This window comes from Physeter macrocephalus, chromosome 14, assembly GCF_002837175.3.
Source record: "Physeter macrocephalus isolate SW-GA chromosome 14, ASM283717v5, whole genome shotgun sequence".
NCBI lineage: Eukaryota > Metazoa > Chordata > Mammalia > Artiodactyla > Physeteridae > Physeter > Physeter macrocephalus.
In genome coordinates, this window is record NC_041227.1 from 34,022,286 (window position 1) to 34,037,722 (window position 15,437).

General features: G+C 40.8%; 1 protein-coding gene across 2 annotated transcripts in view; it reads left to right on the forward strand.

The window, feature by feature from the left end:
- Positions 1–2,491: 2,491 nt before the first annotated feature.
- The window catches only part of PLCB4 (phospholipase C beta 4), a 160,951-nt gene continuing 148,005 nt past the window's right edge, over positions 2,492–15,437 (forward strand). For both annotated transcript variants that reach the window (XM_028499284.2, XM_007109072.3), the window contains exon 1: positions 2,492–2,575. In XM_028499284.2, coding sequence (XP_028355085.1) covers positions 2,492–2,575 — 84 coding nt within the window. The remainder of the gene's footprint in view (positions 2,576–15,437) is intronic.

Sequence of the window (15,437 nt, forward strand, 5' to 3'; positions counted from 1 at the left end):
GAAGCTTCCCAAACAATCACAAAACAACCAGGAGAAGGGAATTCAGGGTCAGATGAAGGGAAGAAGAAAAAAGAAAGACAATTTATGGACTTAGTCCATGTGTATGAAGAAAAGCTTTTGCAAACATGTAAATATCAAATGATTAACCTTTGATCTTCACTTGTTTTTTAATTGTGTTCACTAACGAGATACCCTTTTTCATTTTCAGGTCTTAAATATAATCATGGCCAAACCTTATGAATTTAATTGGCAGAAGGAAGTTCCTTCGTTTTTGCAAGAAGGAGCAGTTTTTGACAGATATGAAGAGGTAAAGAAGTGTTATTAATCGTTTCTCTCGAAACATTCTTATAATTATTTCATTTTAATCACAGTATTGAGTAAATAGTCTTTGACATAAGTAAGAACATCCTGGAGATTTATAAGTTGGGATAGTTGGAAAGAGTCAAAGTTATGAGATATAATAATAATGATAATGATACTATAATTTACTGAGCACTCTCCCTGTGCCAGATATAACAATAATGATGATACTATAAATTATTATGTGCTTCCTGTGTGCCAGACAACTTTCTAAGCACTTCCTGTGTATTATTTGTTCAATTCCTTATAATAACCTTATAAGATTGTTGCCATTATTATGCTTGTTTTACAGATCAGTTTCACGAAGTAATAGTTATTGCTTAATGAAGTGCTTCTGGCAGGCTTTCCTCATAACACTTTCTATTTGTCATAAATGTAGTAGTGATTGGACTTTGTGCTGGTCATGTGCTTTGCTCGTCTCATTTATACACATAAGTTTGACCAAAGCTTTGCACACCTCTGCTTCTATTATTTATTGCTTGTGCCCTTGCAAGGTGGCGATGGCTCCAGGCTTTCTAGAAACCAGGGGCTTGGGGCCACCAGTCTGTTCAGAAGGTTTAGGATGGAGAGTGGAAGCCTCCTTTGCATTGTTAACGTGTTGTTCTTCTTAGAGTTTACTTGAATTTGAGGTGACTTGTGGAGGGGTGTGTGATGATACTGTGTTGCCTCTAAGGCAAAGTAAGATGCAAAACTTGTTCAGACTTCATGCAACTTTCCCTCAAAATTTTGCAGTTATTGCTCCGCTGTCTTCTCATGTGTAATACTCTGATGGTGTGCCTGATTCCATGCTGATTGCCATTCAATTCTAAATTGTCTTCTCTCCATGCATCTCTGAGAAATTTCATAACTTCTCTTCATATTGTTTGTTCTTAGTCACCTCAAGGAACGTTTAGGCGTGTGTATCTTTTTCCCCCGTTTATACCTACTGCATCACTGGATTTTTTCACACTGAGAGCACAAATATTCAGATTTCAGATATGTTCTTTTACTATTCCTTTAATTGTTCTCATCTTTCCATTGGCTTTACTTTCTCTCCTTCTAATAGAGGACATCCTTCTATAAGGTGGTTTTTGAATCTTCTGTTTCCATTTTCCATCTCTCTAAATTTTTCAGTCATGCTTTCTGTTTCTTTTTGTGTTGTATTCTGTGAGAATTCCTTGGCTCAGCACTTCATATGAATTCTCTTTACAGTGCAGATCACCTATTTATTAGGAGTTTCACTACAACAATCTTTTTAAAATTTCTAGAATCTGTAGTTCATTGTGTTTTGGGAAGAGAATGCACTCTTTCCTCCCTCTGAGGATATCAGCCATCCTTAAGTCAAAGTCAGATCCTGTTTGTCCTGTTAACTCTATTTTCTTGGGTGTAAGTTCTTCTCTTTACTGTGTTTAATGTCTGCCTTCTTTGTTCTTTGCATTGCTCAAATATTTGGTGATTCTTATTGGTGATCCTTTTCATTTAAGACGCCCTGTTTACAGCTATTGCATGCACACCATGGTGCAGGATGCTAAGAAGCGTGGGTAAAAGGAACACCCAGTTCTTCCTAAGGGTAGGCAGCCACCCTGGACAATGCCAGTCTCCCTTCAATGTCATACTCACTGCCTATGCTACAAAGCAGACATTCTGTTGTTCACTGCATGGCCCAAGGGAGGAGGGGGTGAGAGAAGGCTAAAGAGAGGACCAAGAGAAATAAAAATTACAGCTACTCCTACTTGATTCTACAACCCCATCACCTGTCGACTCCCCCTGGCCATGAGTTCACCTTGTAGTGGAGGCTTGTAGAACCTCTCTCTCTTTGCAGCAGTCCTCTGCTATATGTAGGTTTAGGTGTGTGGTTTCTTTCTTTTATCTGATGACATCAGATTTTATATATACATAATTATTTTATAGGATTTGAAGAGGAAGGGGGAAGCTTCCCAAACAATCACAAAACAACCAGGAGAAGGGAATTCAGGGTCAGATGAAGGGAAGAAGAAAAAAGAAAGACAATTTATGGACTTAGTCCATGTGTATGAAGAAAAGCTTTTGCAAACATGTAAATATCAAATGATTAACCTTTGATCTTCACTTGTTTTTTAATTGTGTTCACTAATGAGATACCCTTTTTCATTTTCAGGTCTTAAATATAATCATGGCCAAACCTTATGAATTTAATTGGCAGAAGGAAGTTCCTTCGTTTTTGCAAGAAGGAGCAGTTTTTGACAGATATGAAGAGGTAAAGAAGTGTTATTAATCGTTTCTCTCGAAACATTCTTATAATTATTTCATTTTAATCACAGTATTGAGTAAATAGTCTTTGACATAAGTAAGAACATCCTGGAGATTTATAAGTTGGGATAGTTGGAAAGAGTCAAAGTTATGAGATATAATAATAATGATAATGATACTATAATTTACTGAGCACTTTCCCTGTGCCAGATATAACAATAATGATGATACTATAAATTATTATGTGCTTCCTGTGTGCCAGACAACTTTCTAAGCACTTCCTGTGTATTATTTGTTCAATTCCTTATAATAACCTTATAAGATTGTTGCCATTATTATGCTTGTTTTACAGATCAGTTTCACGAAGTAATAGTTATTGCTTAATGAAGTGCTTCTGGCAGGCTTTCCTCATAACACTTTCTATTTGTCATAAATGTAGTAGTGATTGGACTTTGTGCTGGTCATGTGCTTTGCTCGTCTCATTTATACACATAAGTTTGACCAAAGCTTTGCACACCTCTGCTTCTATTATTTATTGCTTGTGCCCTTGCAAGGTGGCGATGGCTCCAGGCTTTCTAGAAACCAGGGGCTTGGGGCCACCAGTCTGTTCAGAAGGTTTAGGATGGAGAGTGGAAGCCTCCTTTGCATTGTTAACGTGTTGTTCTTCTTAGAGTTTACTTGAATTTGAGGTGACTTGTGGAGGGGTGTGTGATGATACTGTGTTGCCTCTAAGGCAAAGTAAGATGCAAAACTTGTTCAGACTTCATGCAGAGTCAGAACTGGTTCCTTTCAAAATCAGTGGAACTTATGTGGCTCATCGTGGTGGCCTCCCAGGGGTTCAGATCATCAGGCCTTTTCGTGAGGTCTGTGGGCTGACATAACTCACTAACTGGTTGACTTGGTTTTTCCAAAATATGTATCATAATACTCTCTAGATTTATACTATAGTTGTTTTGTGTAAACAGAATTGAGAAGGGCAAAGGGTGGACCCAAATGTGGTCAGTATTCTTCATATTGAATTAAAGTATTGCAGTGACAGCTATCTATACTACTGAAACTTTACTGCTTCCCTGAAAGAACAGCATTCTGCTATAAGAAGAAACAAAACAATTTTCTACCACCTGGAGGCAACCACTGTTAACTCTTTCGCAGTTTTCTTCTAGTCTATTTTCTAATTGTGTTTCCTCTTCCATAGTTGTCATCATAGAGTAATATTGAAAATACAAATCAGAGCCTCTTCTTCCTCTGCTTAAAATGCTTCCATGAATCCCTCTTGTAGTATAAAGGCGACTCATCAGAATGAAATACAAGGTCTTCCATAATTTGGCTCCTGCCTAATTCTACAGTCTCATTTCCCACCAGTTTTCTACAAACACTCTCTGCTTTAACCCTAAGAATACACTTAAAATTCCCCCAATAAACTATTCTATTTCATGCTTTGTGCTTACTGCTGCCTTTTCCTGAAAGGCACTTATCCCTCCTTGTTTGACTGGAAAACTCCTATTTATCCTTCAGAACCCAGATGAGAAATCTTTACTCTTTGATATCTCCCTTGACCCATTTGATAAGAATTGATCACTCCTTTGTGCTACCACTAAACTACCCTTGCACATACTACACTGCACTCACATTTCATTTAATGTTTTTGTCTTTCCTAGTATACTCTGAGTTTCTTAAGGTCAAGGACCATATTTTACTTATCTTTTTCTCTCCAGGGACTAGCAGAATGCCTACAATTGCCAAATTCACTGTAAATATCTAGTATCAAAAGGGATTTTAAAGGACATTGAAGCAACCTAAGTGTCCATCGACAGATGAACGGATAAAGAAGATGTGGCACATATATACAATGGAATATTACTCAGCCATAAAAGGAAACAAAATTGAGTTATTTGTAGTGAGGTGGATGGACCTAGAGTCTGTCATACAGAGTGAAGTAAGACAGAAAGAGAAAAACAAATACCGGATGCTAACACATATATATGGATTTTTTTAAAAAAATGGTTCTGAAGAACCTAGAGGGAGAACAGGAATAAAGACGCAGACGTAGAGAATGGAATTGAGGACAGGGGGAGGGGGAAGGGTAAGCTGGGATGAAGTGAGAGAGTGTCATGGACATATATACACTACCAAATGTAAATAGATAGCTAGTGGGAAGCAGCTGCATAGCACAGGGAGATCAGCTCCGTGCTTTGTGACCACCTAGAGGGGTGGGATAGGGAGGGTGGGAGGGAGGGAGATGCAAGAGGGAGGGGATATGGGAACATATGTACATGTATAACCGATTCACCTTGTTATAAAGCAGAAACTAACACACCATTGTAAAGTAATTATACTCAAATAAAGATGTTGTTAAAAGGGGGATTTTAGATACAATTGATTCCAACTCAGTTTGGTTTTATTATAGTTTGTTCATTTTCTTGATAATTGAAATGGTGAGAGGTCCTTGAGACCTGTGCGGAAATCTGTACTTCAGCACATTCAAAATATTAGAGTAAATCATACCACATTTTCATCTTTTAAATTAAAAATTATCAATATCAACAATTTGATAGAGTTCAAGCTGAATGCAAAGTAAGTGCACTTGATGACTTTTGTCCACTTTACACGACTTGGTGAAGAAGGCCAAGGGCTAACTTAGAGGCATTTCCAAGTCTTTTCTCCCAGGTAAGTCAGGTCTAGGTTGAGTATCAGCGCCACCATGATGATGGCCATTGCCCTTCACTCTAAGCTGGCGAGTGACATCTCTCCCTGAATCTGCTAGAGTATCCCAAAAGATTTGCAGTTTTCTGAGGCAGTTTCCCAGGCTCTGGAAATCTATAGGATAATTAAAAAATACTTTCTGGCTTCTAGTTCCTCAGAGAAGGTCATTTTGAAGATTAAATGTAATCACTGGCTGAGTATCTCTTCTGCTGTCGTATAAGCAGAAACCAATGAGAGAAAGAGTCCTTTTTTTTTTTTGGATAAAGTGAAATGTGATTTGATGAACTGGAAGTTTATCATCATTAAATCATTTTTATTTCTCATGATTTTTTTTTTGGTTATTAATCATCATAACTCACTTATATTTAGAAAATACTGATGACTTGCACGTCTAAAGGCATTTACTTTTCTTCCAGTTTCCTCTGAAAATGAGGCAAATCTAGAAGGAAAGAAATCTTAACAAGTATTAAATACAATCTCGCTAAGCTTTCACCTTTCTTAAGTGCTATTTCACTAGGATTATAAGCCAAAAATCTTTAGCTTCATAAAGTAAATAATGCCTCTTCATAAAACATATCAAACTGGTGTTGACCTTAAAAATAAGACAGTTATTTTATCAGCAAAAATGGGTTTATTTAGGAATAGCAGAGGAGTTGCAGTTCAGGACAAGCAAGCTATAGCAAAAGCCATAGACAAGTCCACAGAACAAAGGAGGGTAACATTATTGTAGAGAGAAAAAGAAGGAAGTCAGGAGGGGTTGTTTTGAACAAAAATCCATTGGAGAAAAGTGTGAGTTCAGGGAGCTGGCGGGTTCCTCAGGGGCTGAGTTGCTGGGCTAGTCAGTATCTTGTGGGAGATGCCATGCACATCTTTTCCTTTTGTGGGCCTGTAATTGATGATTCTTTCCTATTGATGATTCTTCTCTGGGGTCTGGAACTGACAATTCTTCCCATAGTTGATGTCCAGTGGTACCTTGTGAGAGCTCCTCCTTCTGGCCTACTGACTCCATTTTAGTAAGGTTTCCCTTTATTAATTTTCAAACCGGAAAGCCAAATAGTGTTTCAAATGGGGCTGTAGCCAGTTGTTCTTATTACAGTTGACGTTTGAACAACGCAGGTTTCAACTGCATGGTCCACTTTTATATGGATTTTTTTCAATAAATACCTATCACAGTACCACACAATCCTCAGCTGGCTGAATCAGCAGATGTGGAACCACGGATATGGAGGGTTGACTGTAAAAGTTATATTCATATTTTCAACCGCACCGGGGCTGGCAGCCCTAAAACCTCACGTTGTTCAAGGCTCAACTGTATTTCCCTATTCTGTAAGATTTAGTTCTTTGGAGTCACGGCCATTAAAATTTTCAAGGCACCAAATATAAGCAGAGAAGGTTTGTTTCTACAGTCTTTTGTATGAACAGCAGGGAGAAATGACAGCTGACAGCAAGTGAGAGGAACAGGAATTAGAGAAAACACAACCTGATCATCCCAGAAGTGCCACGGCAAAGGGACCATTTGTGAAGGGGCATAAACACCTTCAGCACCATATGGCAACTAACATTATCATGATGGTCTGAAGGATCGGGTAAACATTAAATTGTGTTCCATGTATTGGTTTAAAGAAGGCAGGGAAGTGTTTTAATCAGTGGGTGAGCATTCACTAGGTCAGAAAAAAATAGCATTTACTAGCCACTGTTTTAAAAATATGTATTATTTTGCCAATAAATGCAACTAGTGCAACTGTATTTAAGCATTATTTTATTATTTCTGCTGAGGGATTTCTTCTGAGGTAGCCCAAAATTTCAGGAACTGCAGCCTGCATTGTAGCCTCTGATTGTATTCTCCTGCCACTTCGAAAGCTGTTTTTATCTAACTTTACTTGACTTTTAAGTTACTTACATGAAAAATATATTTCGTTTCCTAAGTGGTACAACAAGTGATGTAAAAATCTTTAGACATTTTTCTATCACAGAGGAGAGAAACAGCAGTGCTTTTTGAAACCCATGCAGCCCAAATGTCTCTAACTCAGCTGGCATCCTGACTTGCCTTTCATGTCCTTAGTAAAGGGCTGAAGACCCCATCCCCTGGCTATTCAGGGCTCTCCCCAGCCTATCCTAGAATTCCTAGGTGCCTGCAGTCACCTTGTGATCACTCAGCTCCTCAATGCCTTCTTACCTCTCTGTTCTCAGGACTGTTCCCTGCTCTAGTTTATTTCTCTCCCTAAACCCATTATATCACTGAACCTCAGGAACAAGGATGTTGTGTGAAATAGGCTTTTATTAAAAATTTGGTGGTAGCAGAGGAGAATTACAGCATGCAGTAGGAGACAATAGATATCATGAGGAATAAATTTCAGAGGTCAGCCGGGGCAACAGGTGTCTCTCTCATTGCCTTCATTTTTGCCCCACTCTTCCACCAAGAAGCATGTTCCTGTTTCTTTTCTTTTTTGATCTCTCCCTCAGAATCCTTTTCTAATATACCCTTTTCCTTTTTCCCATATGCCTCTTATTCCAATTAGAAACAAAAAAAAACAAAAAACAACTCCCTCTCAAACCAAGGAGGAAAATGGGAAATTCTGGTCCCTTCTCATCCTGAGCAGTGTGGTTCCTTGTCCAGCTGAAACCCTCCCATCCAGACTCTCCTGAGACCTCCGCTTTTGTGTAACTTTGAAGGGCAACGGATATACTTAAACACACAAAAATTTTAAAGACCTTTCTCCCTTGAAAGAAAAGTGGTCTGTCGTCCTTCTAGAGAAGTGGTCACCAGCAGAACTTTGCAGTGATGGACATGGTCTGTATCTGGGCTGCCTGTTACCACATGTGAAGAGGATTGTGATGCAGAATTGGTAATCTCAGGGCTTTTCCCCCAACCTGTGCACAAAATCTAGACTGCACTTATTTTTCTTAGAGTGCAAGAGTTTCTCTTTAGCAAAATTAATTCAGTTTGGCATTTGGAAAACAAACAAACAAAACAACAACAAAAGTGGCCAGTGAGACTGAGGAACTGAGGTTTTAGCTTAATTAATTTTAATTAAAGCTTATATAGCAACATGTGCCTGGTGGCTCTCTTATTGGACAGCACAGTTTTCTAGACAATTAGCTTAAATTACAACCAGATTTTAAAATACCATTCTCTTTCCCCAGCACGCAGAAAGAGCTCTCCATTTGCTTAACTGGGATCTGCAGTTTCCTCAGCTACATCTTCCTAGTGGCAGCCAGAGCAGAGATTTGAATGTTTTATAGCTGATTCCCCTACCCCCCCACCCCACATCCCAAATCCCAGCTAGGGTTGGGCTGCCCCTTTTCCTCACCTGTGGGATTTTGTATCTGAGGCAGGCTGCCGGGTTGGAGTGCCCTTTTCTGGAGAAGCCTTGGTCTTTATTACTAACCCCTCCCACTCTCCATCCCCAAACCCCTCCCCTGCACACACACAGAAACGGAGCCCCTTGGTGCTCACAACTGCTGCCAGGAAAACAGAAACAGTTATGGTAGTTGCCAATCCCAGAGGAATATGGAAGTATAGCATCAATAAAAGCTAAAGTGAGGCCAAGTGGGACAGGCCGAATTTGGCCTCTTTCCAAGGTAGTTCTGAAACCAAACTGTAGGGCACTCAGTGAAGCTCTAAAAGGCCCAGGCACCCTACATACCCCAGGCTGCACATCAGTGAAGCAAATAATTTAACAAGTGTAACTTGCAAAAAACTAAAAACACATCCTCATAGAAAGTATTTTGACTGAAAGATTTATTTAACTCCTCAGTGAGGACACCAGCAGGATGATAAGTCTAGCTGTAAGAGCACTGGAGGAAGAGAGGAAAGGAAAGCTGCAGCAAGCTTTGTCAATTAGATACAAAACCGGTTACTGCCCTGGAGGGTAATAAAACCGTAACCCCTGAAGTTGTCTTTTCTACCAGACAGAAATCACATGCATCCCTTACAGAACAACAAATGGCTGCAACTTATCTAGCTAACTTCAGAAAATCTGGGCCCTGAACTACAGTAAATCATAAGTCAAACAAAGGGGCATTCTTCTAGAGAAATAAATCATCCTTGGGTGGGTCTCTAGACAGTGTTCCTGTATAACGTGGAAAGGATACATAGCCATCTTTTTATCTCATTCCCAGTTTGGGGTGATTTAAACTCAATTGTACCCACAGAGTTAGGATATCCAGCTCAAAATGTAGAGAGTGGAATTGTAGCACATTATTTGTATTTACAGTGAAAGATACTTACAGAGTCGTCATAATGATAACAATTATGATCATATTTATTAGTCTTTCAATGTTTAGAGTCAACCTAATGGTAGACAAAATATTTAATTATTATTGACAAAACAGAATGAAAAATCTATTAACTTTGTCAGTGCAAAGTAAGGGTACAGACCGATCTTGGAAAGGAGAAACTAGTTGGAGACACAGAGGAAAAACCAGAGGCTTAATATTCTCAGTGGGAGGAAATGTTGATAGTTAGTTGACGGTGCATGAAATACAGGCTTCTGTCTATTATTTAAAGCCAATCACAAAACCAAAAAGAATGTGATTTCACATTTGCAAGGGAGAGGAGGAAAAGTAGGGAAATGAGTTAAATGGAGTTCCATTTCTGAGTTGTTATCCTAAGGAACCTATCAATATTACTGCGTGTGCCTGGTGGATAACTAGTTCAGTTATTCACTGTCTTGCCATGAGTTCTGCTTTCTTCAAGCTCCAGTCCCTACTAGAATTGGACGTTTAAAACAAAACAAAAAATGTGTTATATCACTTTATTGTCCACCAAATGACGTCCAGATGTCTTGGTTTGATACTGCAGGCCCTCAGCATGTGGCCCCAGATGTCCTACCACCCTCACCCCTGTGCTTTCCCCCCACAGTCACATTGCAATGAGAAAGGTGGCAGATTGTACCCCTTGTGGGGTGAGGAGACCTAGGTGGGCAGTGGGTCCAGGGGACTGGCCCAGAAGGCCTCAGAGAGCAAGACCCTTTGGTCTGCGTCTTGGTGGGTGAGTCCATTAGTGGATCAAAGCACAGCTAAGATGAGGGGGCAGTCTGAGCTCCTGCAAGGGCATGGGTGTGGGATGGGGGGAGTGGCTTGTCTGGCTGGGGTAGGCGGGCAGGTGGTGAAGGCAGGAGCTGCAGCTGCAGAGATGAGCAGTGTCCCACCATAAAGGCTTTACTTTCCAGCCCAAGCACTGGCACTAGATCCTGAAGGCTCTAGGGATCCTTCGACGGATATTTTTTAGCAGCAAGAGTGAGGTCTAAATATGACTGGAAAGTGGGTCTGGCTGACTAGTTGTGTCTGGGAGGGTAGAGGTGGGATTGAATGGCTGGATAGACAGTCATTCAGACACATGGGAAATAAGAGGAGGGGTGGAAGATGGAAATGAATTAGAGGATTTTCTAACCTGGTGGATGTAGAAGGTGAGGGAGAGTAAGAAGTGTAAAACAAGGTTGGGATTTCCAGCCCAGGAAGCTGGGTGGGCTCTGATGCTGGCACGGAGAATGTCAGAGAAGGGGTAATTTATGGATGTGCTTATGTGGTTCTTCTTCGTGAAATGAATGGTACTTATCATTGTATGTTCTGTTGTACCCCAGAAGCATTTTGCATATACAGAAATCACGTAAGTTTTAGTTAAAAATAGACGGTGCAAAAAGAGAATTGACAAACATAGGAAACTACCCAAGAGGATGAACAAATGGATGCATTTTGTTCCTTCCCCCGTCCTCCACTCCCGGGGCTGCTGTTGGCATCCTGGCTGGAGTGGGCATGGTGTGAACAGAAGTCTGAGAAGTAGGCAGAAGCCTCATCACATACAGTAGCAGTTCTGAAAGTGTGGTCCCCAAACGAGCATCACCTAGAACTTTATCAGAAATGCAGATTCTCAGGCCCATCCCATAGATGAATCAGAAACTCCGGGAATGGGCCCAGCAGTGTATGTTTTAACTAGTCCTTTAAGAGACTTGGATGCACATCTGAGTATGAGACTCAGTGGTCATAGGACCAGGATGGGGAGCTTGGATTTCTTTCCGAGTGTTATGGGAAGCCATTTTCAACAGGGACTGACGTGATCTGGTTTACGTTCTGGTGACAGTTACTTTGGTAGCTGTGTGGAGAATGGATTTGTAAGGGGTGGGGTGCAAAGTGCACACCGGAGGTACAGAGTACGGTTAGAGAACACCGGAAGTTTAATTTAAGGAAGGTGAGCTGGAATCTTAGTCCTTCCTTTTACTTGGTGTATCTCTACAGGCAATTTTCTTAATATCTCTATGCTAGAAAAGGGGAGCTAGGAAGGTAGGTGGGTCTGAAGACTATGTATTATATTTCATCTAAGGATCCTATGATTCTACACCCACCTGCCTTCAGTTACCTCTCTCTTCATCATCATCTTTGACTTCTTCCTCATATGGTAAGAAAGGTGCGGCCAGAGCCTGAGCACTTAATCACTTAATCACGCTGAAACAATCCAAAGCTGCAAGAGCTAGTATCAGCCGGGGTTTTGCAAGAACGCCCGGGCCTGTTCCTTCCTCTAGACCAGCCTTTGAAATAACAGTTGTAATAACATTATCTGTGCTCTCAGACCCCCCAAAGCTTAGAGACCATTGTCATCCAAGCAGGAGGTGTTTAAGGAAAGGTCTGTATGGTTTGCAAAATTCTGGGAAGTAAGTGCACTTGAAGGCAAAAGACTCTGATGTGAGCCTTGATCCTGACATTTACAAGTTATGACCTTGGGCAAGTCCTTTCACCTGCCTTAGTGAGCTTAGTGGGCTTCTAGGGGCAGAAAATTGTGGGACGGTAAATACATGGTGAAACTAATGGAAGATCAGGGTTATTTTAAGTAAGGTTTGTGCAGACACATCTTGGTGCCGACTTTCTTCTTCATGGCCACAAAACTCCCTGGAGGGGAGCTATATGGAATTCTTTATTTCTCAGAAGTTTCTGCTTTAATTAGATAAGGGAAGCTCTGACCAGGTTTCTTTCTGCATTTGTTGATTCTCAATTGCCTTTGGCTCAGAATAATCCATATGCAAAGTGGCATATATTGGGATGGCATGTTCTAATTCCCTTCAGTGATTTAGGACAGCAACCATTTATGTAGTCTTTGAATCTGTGGGTCAGCCATCTGGGCTGGAATGGGCACACTCAAGTGTTTGCTGGTCCAACTGGGAGCTGGCTGATTTAGGATGGTCTTAGCAGGACCCTCTCATCTCCACCCCACCTGGTCTGTCATCCTCCTGCAAACAGACGGAGCTTGTTCTTTCCTGCACATAGCCGAGTTTCTGCTGCATGCTCTAGACCAAAGTAAGTGGGGACATTGGGAGGGGCTGCAAAGTCACCTTGCGAGCAGCGAGATTCAGGGAGGGGTGAAGGAGTGTGTCCCTCTCTGCAATCAACCACGGTTATTGTAGGTACTCTTTATGTAATCAATCATCTTGCATTGAAAAGGCACAGAACAGGGGTCAACACACATTTTCTGTAAAGGACCAGATATTAAATATTTTAGGTTTTGCAAGCCATAGGGTCTCTGTCACAACTACTTTGTCTTTGTAGCACAAAAGCGGTCATAGAACATTCAACAATCCGTAAATGAATGAATGGGCTGTGTTCCAAGAAAATTTTATTTTCAAAAACAGGGCTGTGGTCTGCAGACACCTAGCTTAGAAGACGAATAATGATACATAGAAATGAATAACAAATTAGTTTGGATGGTGATGATGATACTTTCAGGTAATTACTTTTAGCTCAGTCATTTTCCCTTATGAATGTATTATTAAATTTTCAGTTTAGTCATCCTCAAATTTGTTCCCTTTTCTCTATAACTGTATTGGCTTTTGCTGCATAAGCAGTTACTCTTGTCTAAGATGCTCTAGTTTTGTTTATTTGTTTCTGCTTACTCTTCTCACTTTTATGTTTTTTCCCTCTCTGTGAAGTTTCTTTGGGTTTACATTTCTTCATTTCTTCACAAAGGTAGAAGATAACTCTATTCCCTGGAGGAACAGAAGCATCTCACCCATGAAATGGTGTCTGAGTCAGTCTCATGGAAAACTCTAATACTTGAGATTCATGCTATTCAAGGGTGCAGGAAGGACTTATTTGTGGGAAGATGAGATATGCATCCACTAGGAAGCTAGAGAAGGAAATCTGGGCTGGCGTTCAATTTACAAGGAGCTGGTGAAAACAAAATGAAGCAATACAACACCAAAAGAAAGTGTATAAATAATGAGTAAATCAAATATAAGGAGCTAGCTGAGGAGCTACTTAGGTCTCTGGAGTATTACTGCTATGCTAAAGAATTTAGTTAAAATTCAGTTGTTAAAATGACAGTGCTTGTTGTTTTTAACATTTTTTTTAATTGAAATATAGTTGATTTACAATATCATGTTAGTTTCAGGTGGACAGTGCTAGTTTTTTATTGCTTTTTTTCTGCCTGAGTGTAAATAGGAAAATGCACAATATCTACTCCTTCAAATCTTGTCTATAGCTGCAGGGGAGCAGGAGCTCAATGGCTGTGGTCAGACATCCTTTAATTAGGGTTGATGAGTGCAGCCTTGTGGATCTCCAGCCTGATGGCGATGGGGCCCAGAGAACATCCTGGCTGCATTCTGTTTGGGATCACACTGTTCATGCGTGTGGCCTGGCCATTGAATTAATGGAGTTCATTCAAGTGTGAACAAATGAACAGTCAAATAAAATATACAGCATAATTTAAAGTGAATCATTCTGAAGTCCCTTCTCAATTAAGAAAATGGCATTTCTTTAAACTCAGTTTCATGTGAATTAATTCCCTGCTCCTAAAAAGGATGATAAATGTTTTCATTGTTACTGGTTTTGGTTCTTTTTAGGGAGGATGCTTTTCAGTCCTTATGTTCTCAGAGAGACAGCAGCAAGTGGTCTTGAAAAGCAGGCTTTTAGTTCCCTGCCCAGAAATTGAACCTGAGTAGCCTGGATGTAAACCAGGAATTCTAGCCACTAGTCCACCAGGGGGCTAAAGGCTAAAAGCAAAGAGGCCCTGGCTCTTGCCACATTTGAAAACAAGAATGTTTCAAGGAGGCAAAAACTGTAAAATCAGGTACAAAATTTATTATTAGCACAGCACAACCTGTGGGAGAGCACACAGGGAAACTGTTTAAGGCAGAAGCAAGGCAGAAGCAAGGCAGAGATGCGAACCCAAAGAGAAAGGGTGTGGATGTCCTCCCTAATGAGGAGGAGTGCAATAAAGAAGCAGTTAAATCATTTATATAGGGCAGTTTTTCCAGGTCGTTGTTTACCTTGGGCCAATTATCTCGTTTCTTTTCCACACTTCACCTGTCCTAGGACCCTCTCCAACATGCATGAGCATGTTTTGCCAAGGTGGATTCCAGCACAGAGGCCTGTGGGAGGTTTGAGATCACCTATTATGGGGTGGTGCCCCCTCCCTTTTGGCCCCGGAGGAGCCTTTCTACACATGTGCAGTCAGGGAGTTCTCCTTGACCTCAGGAGTGGTCATCTTATCTCTTTATTCCAGCAGAGCTCAGCTCCTGCCATTAACTTTGTCCTTGGCGTGTCTAAGGAAAACAAAGCTCTAATTTTACTTCACTTGGTAAATACCAGCTGTCCAGCCAGGGCCCATCTACCTCCTACCTCCCTTGCAGTAGAAATATCTGCCATTGTGAACCCTCACCAGGTGCTCTACAAATGGTATCATTGTGTAAATGCTCTACAGACATTATTTCATTCAAGCCTCCTAAGAACCCTGTTGTTAGGTGGGTCTTCGTAGCATCATTTTACAGATTACAAAATCAAGGCTTAACATGGTTAGACACCTCACCTGAGGTGACATAACTGTTCACAGGCTGAGCTGAAAGATGCCATGCTAGCTAGCCTGCAGTGGTTCTCAAAGTGTGATCCCTGCAGCAGCCTTAGCTGCACATGCAGAACTTGTTAGAAGTGCCAATTGCAGGCTCCGACCCAGACGTACTGAATCGGGAATGGAAACTGCAGGTGGACTCCAACAGTCTGTGGTGTTTTTTTTTTCTTTTTTTAACATCTTTATTGGAGTACAACTGCTTTACAATGGTATGTTAGTTTCTGCTTTACAACAAAGTGAATCAGTTATACATATACATATGTTCCCATATCTCTTCCCTCTTGCGTCTCCCTCCCTCCCACCCTCCCTATCCCACTCCTCTAGGTGGTCA